General features: G+C 34.0%; 1 protein-coding gene across 1 annotated transcript in view; it reads right to left on the bottom strand.

The window, feature by feature from the left end:
- LOC306860236 (unconventional myosin-IXAa-like) overlaps positions 1 to 18,950 on the bottom strand; it is a 149,852-nt gene that overhangs the window by 52,281 nt on the left and 78,621 nt on the right. Inside the window, exons 5-6 of the mRNA XM_079401829.1 lie at positions 15,866 to 15,965; positions 12,624 to 12,677 (exon numbers count right to left, since the gene is read on the bottom strand). Coding sequence (XP_079257955.1) covers positions 12,624 to 12,677; positions 15,866 to 15,965 — 154 coding nt within the window. The remainder of the gene's footprint in view (positions 1 to 12,623; positions 12,678 to 15,865; positions 15,966 to 18,950) is intronic.

An 18,950-nucleotide genomic window follows, 5' to 3' on the forward strand; every position in this document is an offset into this window, starting at 1 on the left:
AATGTAATAATATATTAACACATTTTGGAATTGATTTTGATAAACATTAAATGGTATATATTTATTAATGATGTAAATTAACAACAGTTAAATAATGTTGTTTTTTAACATTGGTTAATTCACAAATAACATTAAATATTAACAATATATTTTTTACTTTATTAATTTGTGTTAGAAAAAATTATTCATGTTAGTTAATGGAAAAATAAATCATTAAAAAAAGCTTATAAATCATTAAAACCTTTGGTAACTATAATAATTTCTCATTTGTTAGCATTAGTAAATGCATTAACTAACATCAACTACCAATGAAAAATATATTTTCACAGAATTTAAAGTTTTATATGTTGTTCTGTGTGTGTGTGTTTCACTGAGTTGATGGTTTGGATTAACCCTTTAATTGCCGTATCCCTTAAAACCAAACTGCCAGAGGGTTACTGTGATGCTTGTGCTCGCTGGGCACCGTTTTATCGATGCCACCGGGGTGGCGTATGCTGACGGCTTGGGCCCGTCATCGCTGCTCGCAGCTATATTTATTAGGGCCCAAGCCAGTAAGGCGCAGGGCCCTATTGTTCTTCTAAGGATTATTATTTTTTTTTTTTTTTTTTTTTTTTTTTTTTTTTTTTATTTCAATCATCCGGGCACTTTTGGGGGCCTTAACGTGCCCGAAAACTCTCGAAAATTGGCACGCACATTGGAACCTGCGGCCATTAGGACGCCGCTGAGGCTGGGACCCGGGCGTGGCACAGGGGCTCTACGGCGCCCCCTGGAAAATTGTCAGAAAACTTGATGTATAGCTCACACATACTTGCACGTATTCATATGAAACTCGGTACACATATAGAACTCATTGAGCTGAACAACTTCCGCGCAGCATGTCATAGGCTCCGCCCAACAGGAAGTCGGCTATTCAGGGCTGTTTAAAAAGCGCATGCTCTGGAATTTGATATACTCCTCTGAGGATTTCCATACGATTGCCACCAAACTCGGTGAACATGATCTCAAGACATTGGGGACGCTAAATTGCGAAGATATTTTTGATATGTCGAACGGTTTGCCCGTGGCGAGGCGATGAAGTTATGGCGAAAAATGAGACCCAGGAAATGCCTAATAACGTCCACATACATTGTATGATGTAGATCAAACTTCAGTGATTTGTTCTTTGTATGATGCCGATCGGATAGATGTGACTATTATGACTGAAAGTTATAGCGCCACCAACTGGCTGCAGGAAGTGTGTCGTTTTCAAAATGCTTTGAATTCAGCATCTTATTTTTACTCGATTTGCTTCAAACTTCACCAGAATAATGTCAAAACACGGCCGATGTAAAACTGTGAAGGGAAGATTGATATCTAAAATTATGTTGCCATGGCAACGTGTCAAAGTTGAAAATTCGTTTCTGGTGATTTTGAGGCAGATAACATGTTTAGAATGTCATGAAACTCAACACACATATGAGTATTAATGATAGTTAGACACTGGAAAAAGCTCATATACGGGCGTGGAAGAGGCACTCTATAGCGCCACCTTTTGTCAAAAATGAGGGGGTTAGTTTTAGCTACAGACCCCAAACTCGGTACATAAATTGTTCTAATTAATCCGGACAACTTTCTAATTTACAGTCATTAGCTACGACCAACAGGAAGTCGGCTATATTTATTTTAATGTGGGTTTTTTTTAAAAACGGGCTGTAAACAAATTAATACTCCTCCAAGCAGAAACACAGAAATCACACCAAACATTTTTTATCATGATGCCAAAATACTGAAGATGCTAAATTGCGGACGGATTTAGGATATCTTGAACGATGATTTAATGGCAATTTATTAAAGTTACAGTAAAAAAGATCATTTCTTTTTTTTTTTTATCTTTTAAGAGCAGCTTCCAAACACTTCATAAAAAATTACATACACAGAACAATACAGTCTGAGGATATGTGATTAATTTTATGAATTTACAATACACTATGCAGAGGAGAAAATTTTAAAACTATCAGAGAGTTAGACTTAGACTGCTTCTGAGTGAGAGATCCCTGTCAGCCTGCAGCTGAGTGAGGGGTGGGGTGGGGTGTGAGTGACTGTGTGAGTGACTGTGTGGATTGAGCCAGTGGGTGAGAGAGAGAAAGAGAGAGAGAGGGTCTGTTTTTTTAAATCTTTAAAAAATGCTTATAAATCATTAAAGATTTTGATAACACTTTATAATAAGGTCTCAATTCTTAACATTAGGAAATGCATTAATTAACGTGAACTAACAATGAAAAATATATTTTTACAGCATGTTAATTTTTCCATGATAGTATGAACTAACAAAGAACAATTTTTTTAAAGCATTTATTAATCTTTTTAATGTTAGAAAATTAGTCATGTTCAAAAGATAAACTTTAAAATGTAATAATATATAAACACATTTTGGAATTAATATTGATCAACATTAAATGGTATATAATTATTAATGATTATATATATATATATATATATATATATATATATATATATATATATATATATATATATATATATATATATATATATATATATATATATAATGATAGCTACAGACACCAAACTCGGTACATAAATTGTTCTTATTAATCCGGACAACTTTCTAATTTACAGTCATTAGCTACGACCAACAGGAAATCGGCTATTTTTTTTTTTTATGTGTTTTTTTTTTTTTTAAACGGGCTGTAAACAAATTCATACTCCTTCAAGCAGAAACCAAAAATTCACACCAAACATTTTTTCACATGCTTCCAAGATACTGAAGATGCTACATTGCGGACTGATTTAGGATATCTTGAACGGTGATTTAATGGCAATTTATTAAAGTTACAGTAAAAAAGAACACTTTTTTTTTTTATCTTTAAAGAGCAGCTTCCAAACACTTCATAAAAAATTACATACACAGAACAAGACAGTCTGAGATATGTGATTAATTTCATGAATTTACAATACACTATGGAGAGCAGAAAATTAAAACTATCAGAGTTCTCCTGTCTCTGTGCTTCTAATGTGTGCGGTGGGTGACTGGGTGGGTGACTGACTGTGTGAGTTCAGTGAGTGTGGAGGGGGAGAGAGAGAGAGAGAGAGAGAGGGTCTGTTTAAACTTCTCAATAAAATCCTTAAAAAATGCTTATAAAGCATTAAAGGTTTTGATAACACTTTATAATTAAGTCTCTTTTGTTAACAGTAGGGAATGCATTAATTAACATGAACTAACAATGAAAAATATATTTTTTACAGCATGTTAATTCTTCATTGATAGTATGAACTTACAATGAACAAAATATTTTTAATATTAGAAAAATAGTCATGTTCAAAAGATAAAACTTTAAAATGTAATAATATATTAACACATTTTGGAATTGATTTTGATAAACATTAAATGGTATATATTTATTAATGATGTAAATTAACAACAGTTAAATAATGTTGTTTTTAACATTGGTTAATTCACAAATAACATTAAATATTAACAATATATGTTTTACTTTATTCATTTGTGTTAGAATAAATTATTCATGTTAGTTAATGGAAAAATAAATCATTAAAAAATGCTTATAAATCATTAAAACCTTTGGTAACTATAATAATTTCTCATTTGTTAGCATTAGTAAATGCATTAACTAACATCAACTACCAATGAAAAATATATTTTCACAGAATTTAAAGTTTTATATGTTGTTCTGTGTGTGTGTGTTTCACAGAGTTGATGGTTTGGATTAACCCTTTAATTGCCGTATCCCTTAAAACCAAACTGCCAGAGGGTTACTGTAATGTGTGTGCTCGCTGGGCACCGTTTTATCGATGCCACCGGGATGGCGTATGCTGACGGCTTGGGCCCGTCATCGCTGCTCGCAGCTATATTTTATTTTTTTTTTTTTTTTTTTTTTTTTTTTTTTTTTTTTTTATTTCAATCATCCGGGCACTTTTGGGGGCCTTAACGTGCCCGAAAACTCTCGAAAATTGGCACGCACGTTGGAACCTGCGGCCATTAGGACGCCGCTGAGGCTGGGACCCGGGCGTGGCACAGGGGCTCTACGGCGCCCCCTGGAAAATTGTCAGAAAGCTTGATGTATAGCTCACACATACTTGCACGTATTCATATGAAACTCGGTACACATATAGAACTCATTGAGCCGAACAACTTCCGCGCAGCATGTCATAGGCTCCGCCCAACAGGAAGTCGGCTATTCAGGGCTGTTTAAAAAGCGCATGCTCTGGAATTTGATATACTCCTCTGAGGATTTCCATACGATTGCCACCAAACTAGGTGAACATGATCTCAAGACATTGGGGACGCTAAATTGCGAAGATATTTTTGATATGTCGAACGGTTTGCCCGTGGCGAGGCGATGAAGTTATGGCGAAAAATGAGACCCAGGAAATGCCTAATAACGTCCACATACATTGTATGATGTATATCAAACTTCAGTGATTTGTTCGTTGTATGATGCCGATCGGATAGATGTGACTATTATGACTGAAAGTTATAGCGCCACCAACTGGCTGCAGGAAGTGTGTCGTTTTCAAAATGCTTTGAATTCAGCATCTTCTTTTACCTCGATTTGCTTCAAACTTCACCAGAATAATGTCAAAACACGGCCGATGTAAAACTGTGAAGGGAATATTGATATCTAAAATTATGTTGCCATGGCAACGTGTCAAAGTTGAAAATTCGTTTCTGGTGATTTTGAGGCAGATAACATGTTTAGAATGTCATGAAACTCAACACACATATCAGTATTAATGATAGTTAGACACTGGAAAAAGCTCATAAACGGGCGTGGAAGAGACACTCTATAGCGCCACCTTTTGTCAAAAATGAGGGGGTTAGTTTTAGCTACAGACACCAAACTCGGTACATAAATTGTTCTTATTAATCCGGACAATTTTCTAATTTACAGTCATTAGCTACGACCAACAGGAAGTCGGCTATATTTATTTTAATGTGGGTTTTTTTTAAAAACGGGCTGTAAACAAATTAATACTCCTCCAAGCAGAAACACGGAAATCACACCAAACATTTTTTATCATGATGCCAAAATACTGAAGATGCTAAATTGCGGACGGATTTAGGATATCTTGAACGATGATTTAATGGCAATTTATTAAAGTTACAGTAAAAAAGATAATTTTTTTTTTTTTTATATCTTTTAAGAGCAGCTTCCAAACACTTCATAAAAAATTACATACACAGAACAATACAGTCTGAGGATATGTGATTAATTTCATGAATTTACAATACACTATGCTTAGGAGAAAATTTAAAAACTATCAGAGAGCTCTTAGACTGCTTCTGAGTGAGAGATCCCTGTCAGCCTGCAGCTGAGTGAGGGGTGGGGTGGGGTGGGGTGTGAGTGACTGTGTGAGTGACTGTGTGGATTGAGGAGCTGGGTGAGAGAGAGAAAGGGTCTGTTTTTTAAAATCTTTAAAAAATGCTTATAAATCATTAAATAAGGTCTCAATTCTTAACATTAGGAAATGCATTAATTAACGTGAACTAACAATGAAAAATATATTTTTACAGCATGTTAATTCTTCCATGATAGTATGAACTAACAAAGAACAATTTTTTTAAAGCATTTATTAATCTTTTTAATGTTAGAAAAATAGTCATGTTCAAAAGATAAACTTTCAAATGTAATAATATATTAACACATTTTGGAATTAATATTGATCAACATTAAATGGTATATAATTATTAATGTTTATATATATATAATGATAGCTACAGACACCAAACTCGGTACATAAATTGTTCTTATTAATCCGGACAACTTTCTAATTTACAGTCATTAGCTACGACCAACAGGAAGTCGGCTATATTTATTTTAATGTGGGTTTTTTTTTTAAACGGGCTGTAAACAAATTCATACTCCTCCAAACAGAAACACGGAAATCACACCAAACATTTTTTCTCATGATGCCAAAATACTGATGATGCTAAATTGCGGACGGATTTAGGATATCTTGAACGATGATTTAATGGAAATTTATTAAAGTTACAGTAAACAAGAAAAAACATTTTTTTTTTATCTTTTAAGAGCAGCTTCCAAACACTTCATAAAAAATTACATACACAGAACAATACAGTCTGAGGTTATGGGATTAATTTCATGAATTTACAATACACTATGCGGAGGAGAAAATTTAAAAACTATCAGAGCTGCTTTTGAGTGAGAGCTCCCTGCCAGCCTGCCTCTGAGTGAGAGCTCCCTGTCACTGCTGCTGAGTGAGGGGTGGGGGTGGGCTGTGAGTGACTGTGTGAGTGACTGTGTGGATTGAGTGTGGATTGAGGCAGTGGGTGAGAGAGAGAAAGAGAGAGAGGGTCTGTTTTTTAAAATCTTAAAAAAATGCTTATAAATCATTAAAGATTTTGATAACACTTTATAATAAGGTCTCATTTCTTAACATTAGGAAATGCATTAATTAACGTGAACTAACAATGAAAAATATATTTTTACATCATGTTAATTCTTCCATGATAGTATGAACTAACAAAGAGCAATTTTTTTTAAAGCATTTATTAATCTTTTTAATGTTAGAAAAATAGTCATGTTCAAAAGATAAACTTTAAAATTTAATAATATATTAACACATTTTGGAATTAATATTGATCAACATTAAATGGTATATAATTATTAATTTGTATATATATATATATATATATATGATAGCTACAGACACCAAACTCGGTATATAAATTGTTCTTATTAATCCGGACAACTTTCTAATTTACAGTCATTAGCTACGACCAACAGGAAGTCGGCTATATTTATTTTAATGTGTGTTTTTTTTTTTTAAACGGGCTGTAAACAAATTCATACTCCTCCAATCAGAAACACGGAAATCACACCAAACATTTTTTGTCATGATGCCAAAATACTGATGATGCTAAATTGCGGACGGATTTAGGATATCTTGAACGATGATTTAATGGCAATTTATTAAAGTTACAGTAAAAAAGAACACTTTTTTTTTTTATCTTTTAAGAGCAGCTTCCAAACACTTCATAAAAAATTACATACACAGAACAAGACAGTCTGAGGATATGTGATTATTTCATGAATTTACAATACACTATGGCGAAAAGAAAATTTTCAAACTTATCAGAGTTCTCCTGTCTCTGTGCTTCTAATGTGTGCGGTGGGTGACTGGGTGGGTGACTGACTGTGTGAGTTTAGTGAGTGTGGAGGGGGAGGGGGAGAGAAAGAGAGAGAGAGAGAGGGTCTGTTTAAACTTCTCAATAAAATCCTTAAAAAATGCTTATAAAGCATTAAAGGTTTTGATAACACTTTATAATAAGGTCTCATTTCTTAACATTAGGAAATGCATTAATTAACGTGAACTAACAATGAAAAATATATTTTTACATCATGTTAATTCTTCCAGGATAGTATGAACTAACAAAGAACAATTTTTTTTTAAAGCATTTATTAATCTTTTTAATGTTAGAAAAATAGTCATGTTCAAAAGATAAACTTTAAAATTTAATAATATATTAACACATTTTGGAATTAATATTGAACAACATTAAATGGTATATAATTATTAATGTTTATATATATATATATATATAATGATAGCTACAGACACCAAACTCGGTACATAAATTGTTCTTATTAATCCGGACAACTTTCTAATTTACAGTCATTAGCTACGACCAACAGGAAGTCGGCTATATTTATTTTAATGTGGGTTTTTTTTAAACAGGCTGTAAACAAATTCATACTCCTTCAAGCAGAAACACAGAAATCACACCAAACATTTTTTCTCATGATGCCAAAATACTGAAGATGCTAAATTGTGGACGGATTTAGGATATCTTGAACGATGATTTAATGGCAATTTATTAAAGTTACAGAAAAAAGAGAACTTTTTTTTTTTTATCTTTTAAGAGCAGCTTCCAAACACTTCATAAAAAATTACATACACAGAACAATACAGTCTGAGGATATGTGATTAATTTCATGAATTTACAATACACTATGGAGAGGAGAAAATTTAAAACTTATCAGAGTTCTCCTGTCACTGCTTCTAATGTGTGCGGTGGGTGACTGGGTGAGTGACTGACTGTGTGAGTTCAGTGAGTGTGGAGGGAGAGAGAGAGAGAGAGAGGGTCTGTTTAAACTTCTCAATAAAATCCTTAAAAAATGCTTATAAAGCATTAAAGGTTTTGATAACACTTTATAATTAAGTCTCATTTGTTAACAGTAGGGAATGCATTAATTAACATGAACTAACAATGAAAAATATATATTTTACAGCATGTTAATTCTTCATTGATAGTATGAACTTACAACGAACTAACAATGAACAAAATATTTTTAATATTAGAAAAATAGTCATGTTCAAAAGATAAAACTTTAAAATGTAATAATATATTAACACATTTTGGAATTGATTTTGATCAACATTAAATGGTATATATTTATTAATGATGTAAATTAACAACAGTTAAATAATGTTGTTTTTTAACATTGGTTAATTCACAAATAACATTAAATATTAACAATATATTTTTTACTTTATTCATTTGTGTTAGAAAAAAATATTCATGTTAGTTAATGGAAAAATAAATCATTAAAACCTTTGGTAACTATAATAATTTCTCATTTGTTAGCATTAGTAAATGCATTAACTAACATGAACTACCAATGAAAAATATATTTTCACAGAATTTAAAGTTTTATATGTTGTTCTGTGTGTGTGTGTGTTTCACAGAGTTGATGGTTTGGATTAACCCTTTAATTGCCGTATCCCTTAAAACCAAACTGCCAGAGGGTTACTGTAATGCTTGTGCTCGCTGGGCACCGTTTTATCGATGCCACCGGGGTGGCGTATGCTGACGGCTTGGGCCCGTCATCGCTGCTCGCAGCTATATTTTATATTGCTAGCTGTCATTACAAGCGCTGTCAGCACTTCTTATGGCTCTTTCACTATAGTCGTGCAAAGTTTTGAGAAGGAGATGTATAAAAAAGTATATTGTATCAGCCAACAGATTTATATATATTAAAAAAAAAGAAAAAAAAAAAAAGCTACTGGTCCGAGTAGGCCCATATTAATAATGATGGATATTTTTACGCAGTGTTTTTTGTGTGTGTGTGGTGTTGGGTTTTGTGTTTTGTTTTGTTCAAGAGCACTAAAATTATAAAATAAAATGGATTTTATTTACCAAGTATCTTTTTCTTGTAAAACTATGGATTGGAGCTTTAGGGCCCTATTTTAACAATGTAAGCGCATGGTCTGAAGCGCATGGCGCAGGTGCACTTAGGGCATATCCAAAAGAGTTGTACAACTTGTACCCAATTCTCTTATTGAGTCATGGGTGTCTTTTGGGCATAACATGCAATAAACCAATCATCTCATCTCCCATTCCCTTTAAAATCTAGTTGCGCTTTCACCATGGCGGATTCGCTATTTAAATGGCGTAATTTGCAGGAGCAAAGACTGAACGCTTCTCCAGAGAGGAAACGGATCTGCTCATGCGCGAGGTTAAAGCGTACACAATAATAATCTTTTATATTGTAATCCTTTCATTTTTAATATTTGGCATGTTTGTGTGCTGCTGCGCATCCTTGTGCAATAAGCAGAGTGTACATGCGTTGTGCATCCGCCCATAGACACATGTCTACTAATGCACCCTCTAAATAAATAAATTTAAAAAAATACTGTGCCAATGACTTTAGACCAGGTTTTAGTTGGGCAATGGCGCAATCGTTTTCAGTTGCCTCAAAATAGCAACGCTCCAACAATGCACCTAAACACACCTCGTTTTCAGATCAGCACGCCCATGAGCGAACAGATGGGCGCAAGTGAATTTGCTATTTAAACAACGTGCCGCTTGATGTAAAAATGATAACTGCGTCGGGCTGAAACTAGCAAAAAAAACACTTGCGCCGCGCCAGGCGTCGCATTGCGCCGGGTGTATGATAGGGCCCTTAGTGTGAATGCTGCTTTTTAAAACAAATACTGATTTATACAACATTGATTTACAATATCAGCGATCATTTTTATATCACTGCTTGTCTAGTTAATCATTTCAAGGGCTGTCAGCACTTCTAACTGCTCTTTCACTATAGTGGTGCAACGTCTTGTGAAGGAGATGTGGAAGCAAGACTTCTGCCATCCACAGAGGTTGGCTCCAGCTGGCAGAGCAACTGCTTCCTACTCACAACAACACAGTCAAATTTACACACACGTCCTCCCCTTAATGAGTCAGTGTCTCCTTCATCGCCTCGCTTCGTTACTGATGCCAAAATTATAGCATATCAGAGCAGTGGAAAGGAAAACACTGCTGAAACTCTATAAGCTTTATGGTTTGAACCCAGTCCTGCTGATTTGTTTTTTCTCATTCACATTTTCAGGGTAGGAAATGTAAAAAAATCTAATAAAATTCAATGTTGTAAAACTTCAAGCAAAACAGACCTGAGCAAACAGACAGACATATTATACTTTGGGTATGAAGCAAAATGACATGGATACGACGCAATAGTTCTGTACAGAAGCTCCATGTGTCTTGTGCACTTTAACACATTATGAACACTTACCTTCTGATTGCTGTTTATTTAAAGACTCATTCATGATAACGTACACTGTGAATTGAAACACGGCACAGGAAGTCCAAAACCAGGCATAAACAGCAGGGGTCTCAAACTCTCAAACTCAAATTACACGGAATATACATAAACAGATACGTTTAACTGTATAAGTTTAAGTTGAAATGTCTGCAAGTGTTTTTTTTTTTAGAATCATGAATTTTAACTATATACTGTACTAGGCCTGTCATTCAATTAAAATGAACATGTTTGGTCTAATTAATTACATGGTATGCCAATTGATGAATTTAGTTAATTACAATCAACTGCATATAAAATAATTATTGGAGAAAAGTCATTCATTTTCATGGCAGACGAGTAAAATACTGAGTAGTCATTACAAAAAGTGTTTTCAGAATTATTAATATATTGTTTATGCTTTTCAGGTTTAGTGGCCTCATGATTCCAAGGGCTAAAACACATGATCAATTCATATGATATTTCTAATTAAAACAATTGTGTTTCCTTCAGAAAAGCAGTTTTGAGTGCAGCACCTCAAAAAGTCAGGCAAAACTTAAGGTGCACTTCAACTGTGTAAATGTTTATTATAACAAGCAATCTAGTGTTGTTGGACATTTAGGGGCCATTATCCAGGGCCGACAGTTTGAGACCCCTGACAGAGAGCATGAAGACACTGAACCAACAATCAGGAAATACAACAACCATATCAAAAACAACAATCATGCCAACATACCCATGTTGATTTGGTCATTGGTTTGTGTGAGCTGTTTTCGTGTAGTGTTCAAGTTTAACTTGGACCTCTTGAAATCAAGCTTAATCTTAAGCATGTGGCTTTGCTTGATTCCAAATGCATGAAAAATATGTTTACAGCACTAAACAATCAGATCTCCATCAGTAGTCTAGTTACACCATCAAACAGGGAGCAGGAAATTCACTATTAAAATGTGAATTTAAAGGGGTTATTCCCATTTTGTAAAAAATTACTATAGACAAAAGTTTTATTTCATCCTTCAAGTTTGTCAAAACAAAAGGAAAATCCACATTAATCCTCTTGACCATTTAATGGAAGTTTATGGGGCTTATATTATTTGTTATATTTACTTATATTTTTGTTAGAGCACTGACATACAATCTTCACTATAAAAATATTTTATCTTTGATTTGTAAAGCTGTCTAAACTGCCCATTTGAGGTGGGATCACTATGAATATAGGGTTAAATTAGTTGTAAACAGAGCAAATAGTGCTTATTGGAGATGCAGGAGATCTACAGTAATTATATGTTCTGTTCATTAAGTTTCATAGAGTAGATGCAACGAATATACCTGCCACTTTATCAGTGTATTGTGCTTCTTTGTTCATTATTGCATTACTAACTTTTCACTCGACCAATATTTATTATGTGAAAATAATTTGAAAGTTACTTCAAATGCTTTATAATGTATTGTTTACTTATAAGTATTATTAGCATTAATAATTAACTCATTTGATTTAACATTAAAAAAATTCAGATTAAATTTACTGGTATTTGTACTAACCACGCAACTACTACATTTTTGATATTGTGACAACAGTATTATTTAGTACTGTTTAACCCATTTATTCTCAGGTAGTAAAGTCTGAGATTAGTTCTCCATGTCATTAGAGTCTAAGATCTCAAGTTTACATTTGTAGCACCCTCCCAAAGCAAATAAAGCTTGTTTGTACTGTTGCTTATCAGTCTCATCCAACCAACTATTGTGTTTACTTGCCAACAGAGATCTGACCGAGATGCCCAGAGTTCAATCTATTTATAGAGGCAAAAGAATTGCATGACGCCAGATCAGGGAACACCTCTAAAACACAATGACCAAACAATATGCACAGCCTGAGAGAAAGCCAGTGAGATGCAGTGAGCACACGAATTACATCCCGAGCCACACACACACAAACACACACACACACACACACACACACAGAAAGGATGGGAGTGGTGTATTGTGCGAAGGAAAAGCTATGGAAAGTGATTTGTGGAGCCAGTGACTCTTCTCTGTACAGCAACGACACATTATTTCAATACTGACCGGTTCGTTCTCATAGTAATTTTCCCAGTGCAGCCTGAGAGGTTTCTTTGTCATCTGGAAGTAAGGTAGATTGGATTAGAGCGACATTCCACACAATGCCTGTTAAACACATGCAGTTTTTAAATGGGAGAACAAAAGCATTATAGAATATAGCCACATGCTCTGGGTTAGAAACGCAAAGGCTATACTCGGAATGGGATGCTATCACACTACTCATACTATTTTCTTTAGTATGTATAGTATAATGTGCACAAAATGACACAAGGAATGGCCGCCTGCATTTATCAATAGACAATCTCCAATTTCCAGTTCGATCAATCAATTTTAACTGCAATTTCAATGTCTTAATTTATTATGTGACTGGACATTTCTGCAAAACTGGATAAAAAAAAAAAAAAAATGTCTAAAGAAAAAGGCAAATAAAAATACATTCAGTAAATTCAAATAGCATTTGAACAGTATGACCCAAGTATGCTAGTATTCCATTCCGACAAAGCAAAAGCACAAAATCACATTACGACAAAAGATGGCACACACTGAGATGACAGCTCCTGAAATGGGTTATATGTGAATTTTTATACCCAGGAGAAATTAATGTTTACCTTTATAAAGTAAAATTAAGAAATTATTTAATTTATTAAGAATCTGGTAAAACTTTTCATTAAGGCTGTATACAGTATGTAAACATTTATATTCCAATAGCTAACAAGAAAAACAATGATTATTAATCGTGGGTAATTTTATATGTATTCTATATAATTAATGAATTAAATTAATAAATGCTGTAAAGCTTGGTGATTGTTTGTTGTATCTAATGCATTAATAACGAATGGAAACCTTAATGAAAATCTAATAACATTTAGTATTTGCTCTTGCCTAAAATGGTTTGACCGTTAGCAAAACAACTGGCTAGATTAAATCTGCATGCCACAGCCAAAACTTGGCATATATTTTTTTAATGTGAATTCTCCACATTTTTGAGGCTTTAAAACATTAGAGACGGAAGTTAAGAAAGAGCAGCTATAATGGTAAAAATGACAAGAATTCACACCTCTAAAGTTTCTTCCTTAAGTTTCTCAGCTCACTGGAGTCTTGGACTTTTGAATGTAGTCCCTAACTTGATATTTCTGTTTTTCCTGCTGAATATGTAACTGCACAGAGGAGTTTGTGTGTGCAGCCAGCGCCAGATGGACTACTAGTGGTTTTGCTATTTTTAGTGTGTGATGTGAAAGCTAGCCAATCAGACTGAAGATTTGAGCGGTTTTGAGAAAGCTCTTCTAATTTTGTTTGCAATGGAAGATACACACAAACAGACATATTAGACAAAAACTGTTATTAACACATGCAGGGTTAATATTCCTGAGCATTTAACATTTCATAAGACAAAACGGTTACACACACAAACAAAAGATTGGATGGCTACATGCAACAGCTTTTCACACAGAAACAAAAGCATGAGGCAGGTGTGTGTTATGGAAATGAGGGGCATGTTAGGAGCACAGGGCTGCTTTCTGTGGGGGGATTAGGTTTTAAAGCATCTCTGTGTGCGAGACCACTGGGCCAGCTGAAAGGAATGAACTGTGGAATCTGTTTCCTCCATTTTCCCCTCCTTCCTGTTTACCCAGTGAGAGTGAATCCGTCAATGGGTCTGTTACGGCCTCAGAGAGCAGCTGCCTGACACGCACTCATGACAAAAACTGACTCCACCAAAAAAAACTGCTGCCATCCAATTTTGTCAACACAGCTTGTTTTGGTTTTTAACAGCGGAGGCAGTGCGCCATGGTCCTGACTAGAGCCGTCACAATATACAGGTACTTATAATGAAAAAAATTAACCATCGATATCTTATTAACACTACACATACCATAAAAAAAATCCAGCTCCACTAACTATTAGGTTGAAAATCTATCACATTAGGCAGCAGTCCCACACCTTAACAAGGGTTGACACCAGTCATAAAACAGAAAAAAGACGACGACGACAACGCAGTGTGTAGCTATTACCGTCACACAAAATCATGTCAGAGGACATTACATACTAAAGCGGGATAACTCTAGCTGCACCTGAAAAAAGTCAGGTCACTGATTTCGTAAAAAAAGATGGAGCAAAAGACATCTCAGTCTGCAGGAAGTGCTGATCAACAGTTATTTACATTTACATTTATGCATTTAGCAGACGCTTTTATCCAAAGCGACTGACATTGCATTCAAGTTACAGTTTTTACATTTTATCAGCTCTTGCTTTCCTTGGGAATCGAACCCATGATCTTGGCGTTGCTAGCGCCATGCTCTAAAGATGGTTAAAACTCTCTCTCAACCTCCCTACGCTCACATTTTCCATTAACCAAAAAATAAAACCCCAAAAATAAACAACTGATAGCATTATTTATTTATTTAACATATATTTAATTATTTATTTTTAAAAATATATAAAAATCTATAGTGGTATCGCTAAACAAAATCTATAACTGATCCCTAAAATCATCATTTACTCACACTAAAGAAGCAATACAATAGTTACAGCAGAATGGCCAAGCTGTTATTGACTAATACTATTTATTGAATAACTGAATATTGTACAATTCTATTATAGTGCCTTTTTAAAGATATAGACCCCAGGTTACCACACACTTTAATTGTATGGAAAAGAGCAGCATGAACATTTTTTGTTCCATGGAGAAAAAAAAAAAAAAGTATACATTTTTTTTTTTTTTTTTTTTTTTTTCTTTAAAAAAAACATCCCAGGATATTCATTCATATGTGAACAGCTCCATGTGTAAACAGTGGATCTCTCAAACCACCTTTAAAAGATATTGGGAATCCCACGTGTCTTTTGTATATGTTATTTACAAATGTCTTGATGCACCCAGGACAAAGGACAACAAAATAACTGTCTACTGTTGCCGATAACTCCACCTAGGCTCGAAGAAAAGACATTCAAGCAATTGGAAAATTTGGAAACGCCCACACAAAAATGTGCACAAGACTTCACGGAACATCTTCCGTAAGCCTGACATCAACATGCAGTGACACACTGACATAATAAGTGATGTAAGTGGTCATGAAATCAGAGACACTCACCTCAATGAAATTCGATCGCAAGTGGTCACAGGAGACGCATGTGAATGGTAATGTGTCTCGGCTGACCACTTGTGATCGAATCATCTGAGACGAATGTTAATACCAGTAGTAAATAGGGTCACTGATGGTGAGTACGGAGCATGCAGCAGTATCAGGCCGTACCTGATTGAGGTAATGGTATTCTTCAGGCTTTTTGAGGTGGAACAATGTCCTCTCCTCTTCACTCGCTCCTGCCAGCAGGTAGTAAAACACATGGTAATTCCTGGAAGAACAAACCAATGTAACATCAGGTGAAGTATGAACATATATGCCTATAAATACAAAAGGGTTGCAGTTTGGTCTAGACTAGGGGTAGGCAACGTAGGTCCTGGCGTGCCGATGTCCTGCAGAGTTTAGCTCCAACCCTGAAAAAAACCTCACCTGCCTATAGCCCTAGTAATTCTGAAGGCCTTGATTAGCTTGTTCAGGTGTGTTTGATTAGGGTTGGAGCTAAACGCTACAGGACAACGGCACTCCAGGACCGACGCTGGTCCCTGGTCTAGACGGTAGCAGCTTGGGTTATGTATAACTATCACCTTAACAAGTTCCTTAACCAGTCACAGCAGGTTTAAAAGAAGGTTTACAGGTTTATTAAAAAAACAAAAAAAAAAAACAAAAAAAAACATACAAGTCATTGTATATGCACTCTCATAAAAAAAGGTACAAAACTTTTTAAAAAGGTGCACTTTTGTACCTTTTAGGATTCTAAAATGTACACTTTAGTTACTAATTTGCAGTTTTGGGGAAAGTTACTTTTAAGTTATAAAAAAGTAACTAATTACGCATTATGTTCCTTTTGAGCTACTTTTTAAATTTGGGCAGGTCTTGCTTGTTTGTTTTTAATACAAAAAAGTTCTCATTTTACAAATGTAAAATACCTTTTCACAACAAAAGTGAAATGAATAAGCCTCAGGCTGAAGGAAATGTAAATTCATGTCTGTACAGTAGAGGGCGCAGCTCAAACTATTTGCATGAATAATATGATGCAGGAGAATAAAGTTCAACACTATTAAGCAATAACAAAAAATATATGCAAGGCCGTCATATCAGGAATAATATTAGACTAGTCTTAGATATGATTGATTATAATCAGTTTATTGAGGATGATAGTTTTATTTTATTTATTGATTTCTACTAAAGCATTTGATACAGTGATTCATGATTTGATTTTCAAAGTTATTAAATTGTTTGGTTTTGGAGATATGTTTTTGAAAGCAGTTGTATAGTGAGTGTAATAGTTCTGTCAAACTTGCTCATGGTACCTCAAAAAGATTTGATATTCATCGTAGCATTAGGCAAGGATGCCCTCTCTCTCCTTTTTTATTTGTGTTAGTCACTCAGGTTTTAGCATCGCGTATAAAAAGAAATCAATTTAATGGTATCACAGCTTTAGGTGTACAATTTAAACTTAGCCAGGTCGCTGATGACACTGCAGTGTTTTTTAAAAAAACTAATTTGAAGTACCAAAAATAATTAGATATTGAGGAATTCACTGGTGTTTCAGGCCTTAAAATTAATTTAGATAAATCTGTATTATTTCCCCTCAAAGATTGCTCCTCTTCAGAAATAGAGAATATTCCAGTTAAACATAAATTAACATATTTAGGTGTAATAATTTGTAAAAATTAAAAACAAAGGAGTCAGTTAAATCTTGAACCAATTATTGAGAAAGCTAAGAAGAAATTTAAATTGTGGTTAATGAGGGACATCTCAATATTTGGGAGGGTATTATTGTCAAAGGCGGAAGGTATATCTATCGGTCTATACGTCATTATCGTTAGATGTGCTTCCCAAGATTATTAAAGATCTAGATCAGATTCTTTATAACTTCATTTGGAGGAAAAAAAACATTTAAAAAAGGAGGTAATTTGTGATCCTAAAGAGCAAGGGGGACTGGAGGTATTAGATTATAATACTCTCAATGACGCTTTTAAAATTAAATGGTTGATAGAGTTTGTGAAGAATAGAGAAAGTCCTTGGAATGCATTTCCTAATTATATATTTAATACTCTTGGAGGCATAGACTTTTTGTTGAAATGTAGGTTTTCACAGACAAGCCCTGTTAGCATGGAAACTGGTGTATAAGCACAATTTTTCACCCCACAACTATTTCATATGGAATAACAAGGACATATTATTTAAAAACAAATCTTTATTCTATTCAAGGAAGGTATTCTTTTAGTAAGGACAGTTAGTTAAATCCCATGGGTACTGGATTTCTTCAAAAATTCCAATTACCAGTTAAACCAAGAGAATTTGCTATTTTGTTTTTGACGCAATTCCAAAGAGTGTTTTTTTTTTTTAAATACTGTAACTAAAGAAATCAGCATGGTTAATCCTTGTGGAAACATTTTCATTGAAATGTTGATATTTTAAAACAACAGTGTAGCAATAAGATTATAAGGAATGCTCTTTGTTCTGTGTCCTTACTTGCAGCAAGATTTTTTTGGTCTTTTTATTTGGTAATATCTCTTGGGTTAAAGCATGGAAACTGCCAAATAAGTTTTGTATCAATAAAAAAAATAAGGAAGTGTCTTACAAAATACTTCATAGAATTTATTCTGCTAAGGATGTTTTGGAAAGTTTTAAGCTTAATATTTCATATACCTGTGAATTTTGTGGTCAGGAAAAAGAAACCATTTTGCATCTTTTTTTTTTTTTCCATTGTATTTACTCAAGATTATTTTGGAAGGATTTTGAATTCTATATTAACAGAAAAATGGAGTGTATGATAGAAATTTGTATATTTGATGTACTTTTTTTTTTATCCAGAAAACGAAAATCTGAATTGTAAAGAACAACATATTATACATTTGTTTATTTTGTTAGGAAAAATCCATTTACATAAGAAAAAGTGGGCTTAATGTAAAGCAAATTTTGAACATTTTATAAATTATTTAAATTATATGTAAATCTCTTGGAACAAACAAAAAAACTAAAGCACTGAAAACATGTAATGCTCTGAAAGCATTGAAATTTATGTAATTTTCGTGTAAAATTTGTGTATTTTAGTGTGTCTATATATATATAAAATGTCATGTCATTGACCCAGCTGGTAAAGACAAAAACTGAGAATGACAAAGAGGTAGCTTTACTGATTGTCACTTGCTAAGCTGGTTTCAGTTTGATAAAGCATGTTTCCGATACTCAAGAATGACTGCTGTGATTTAAACCAAACTCCCAAAAACAAGGAAATTATGATCTGTTT

The sequence above is a fragment of the Barbus barbus genome (genome assembly GCF_936440315.1).
Source record: "Barbus barbus genome assembly, chromosome: 1".
NCBI classification, from domain to species: domain Eukaryota; kingdom Metazoa; phylum Chordata; class Actinopteri; order Cypriniformes; family Cyprinidae; genus Barbus; species Barbus barbus.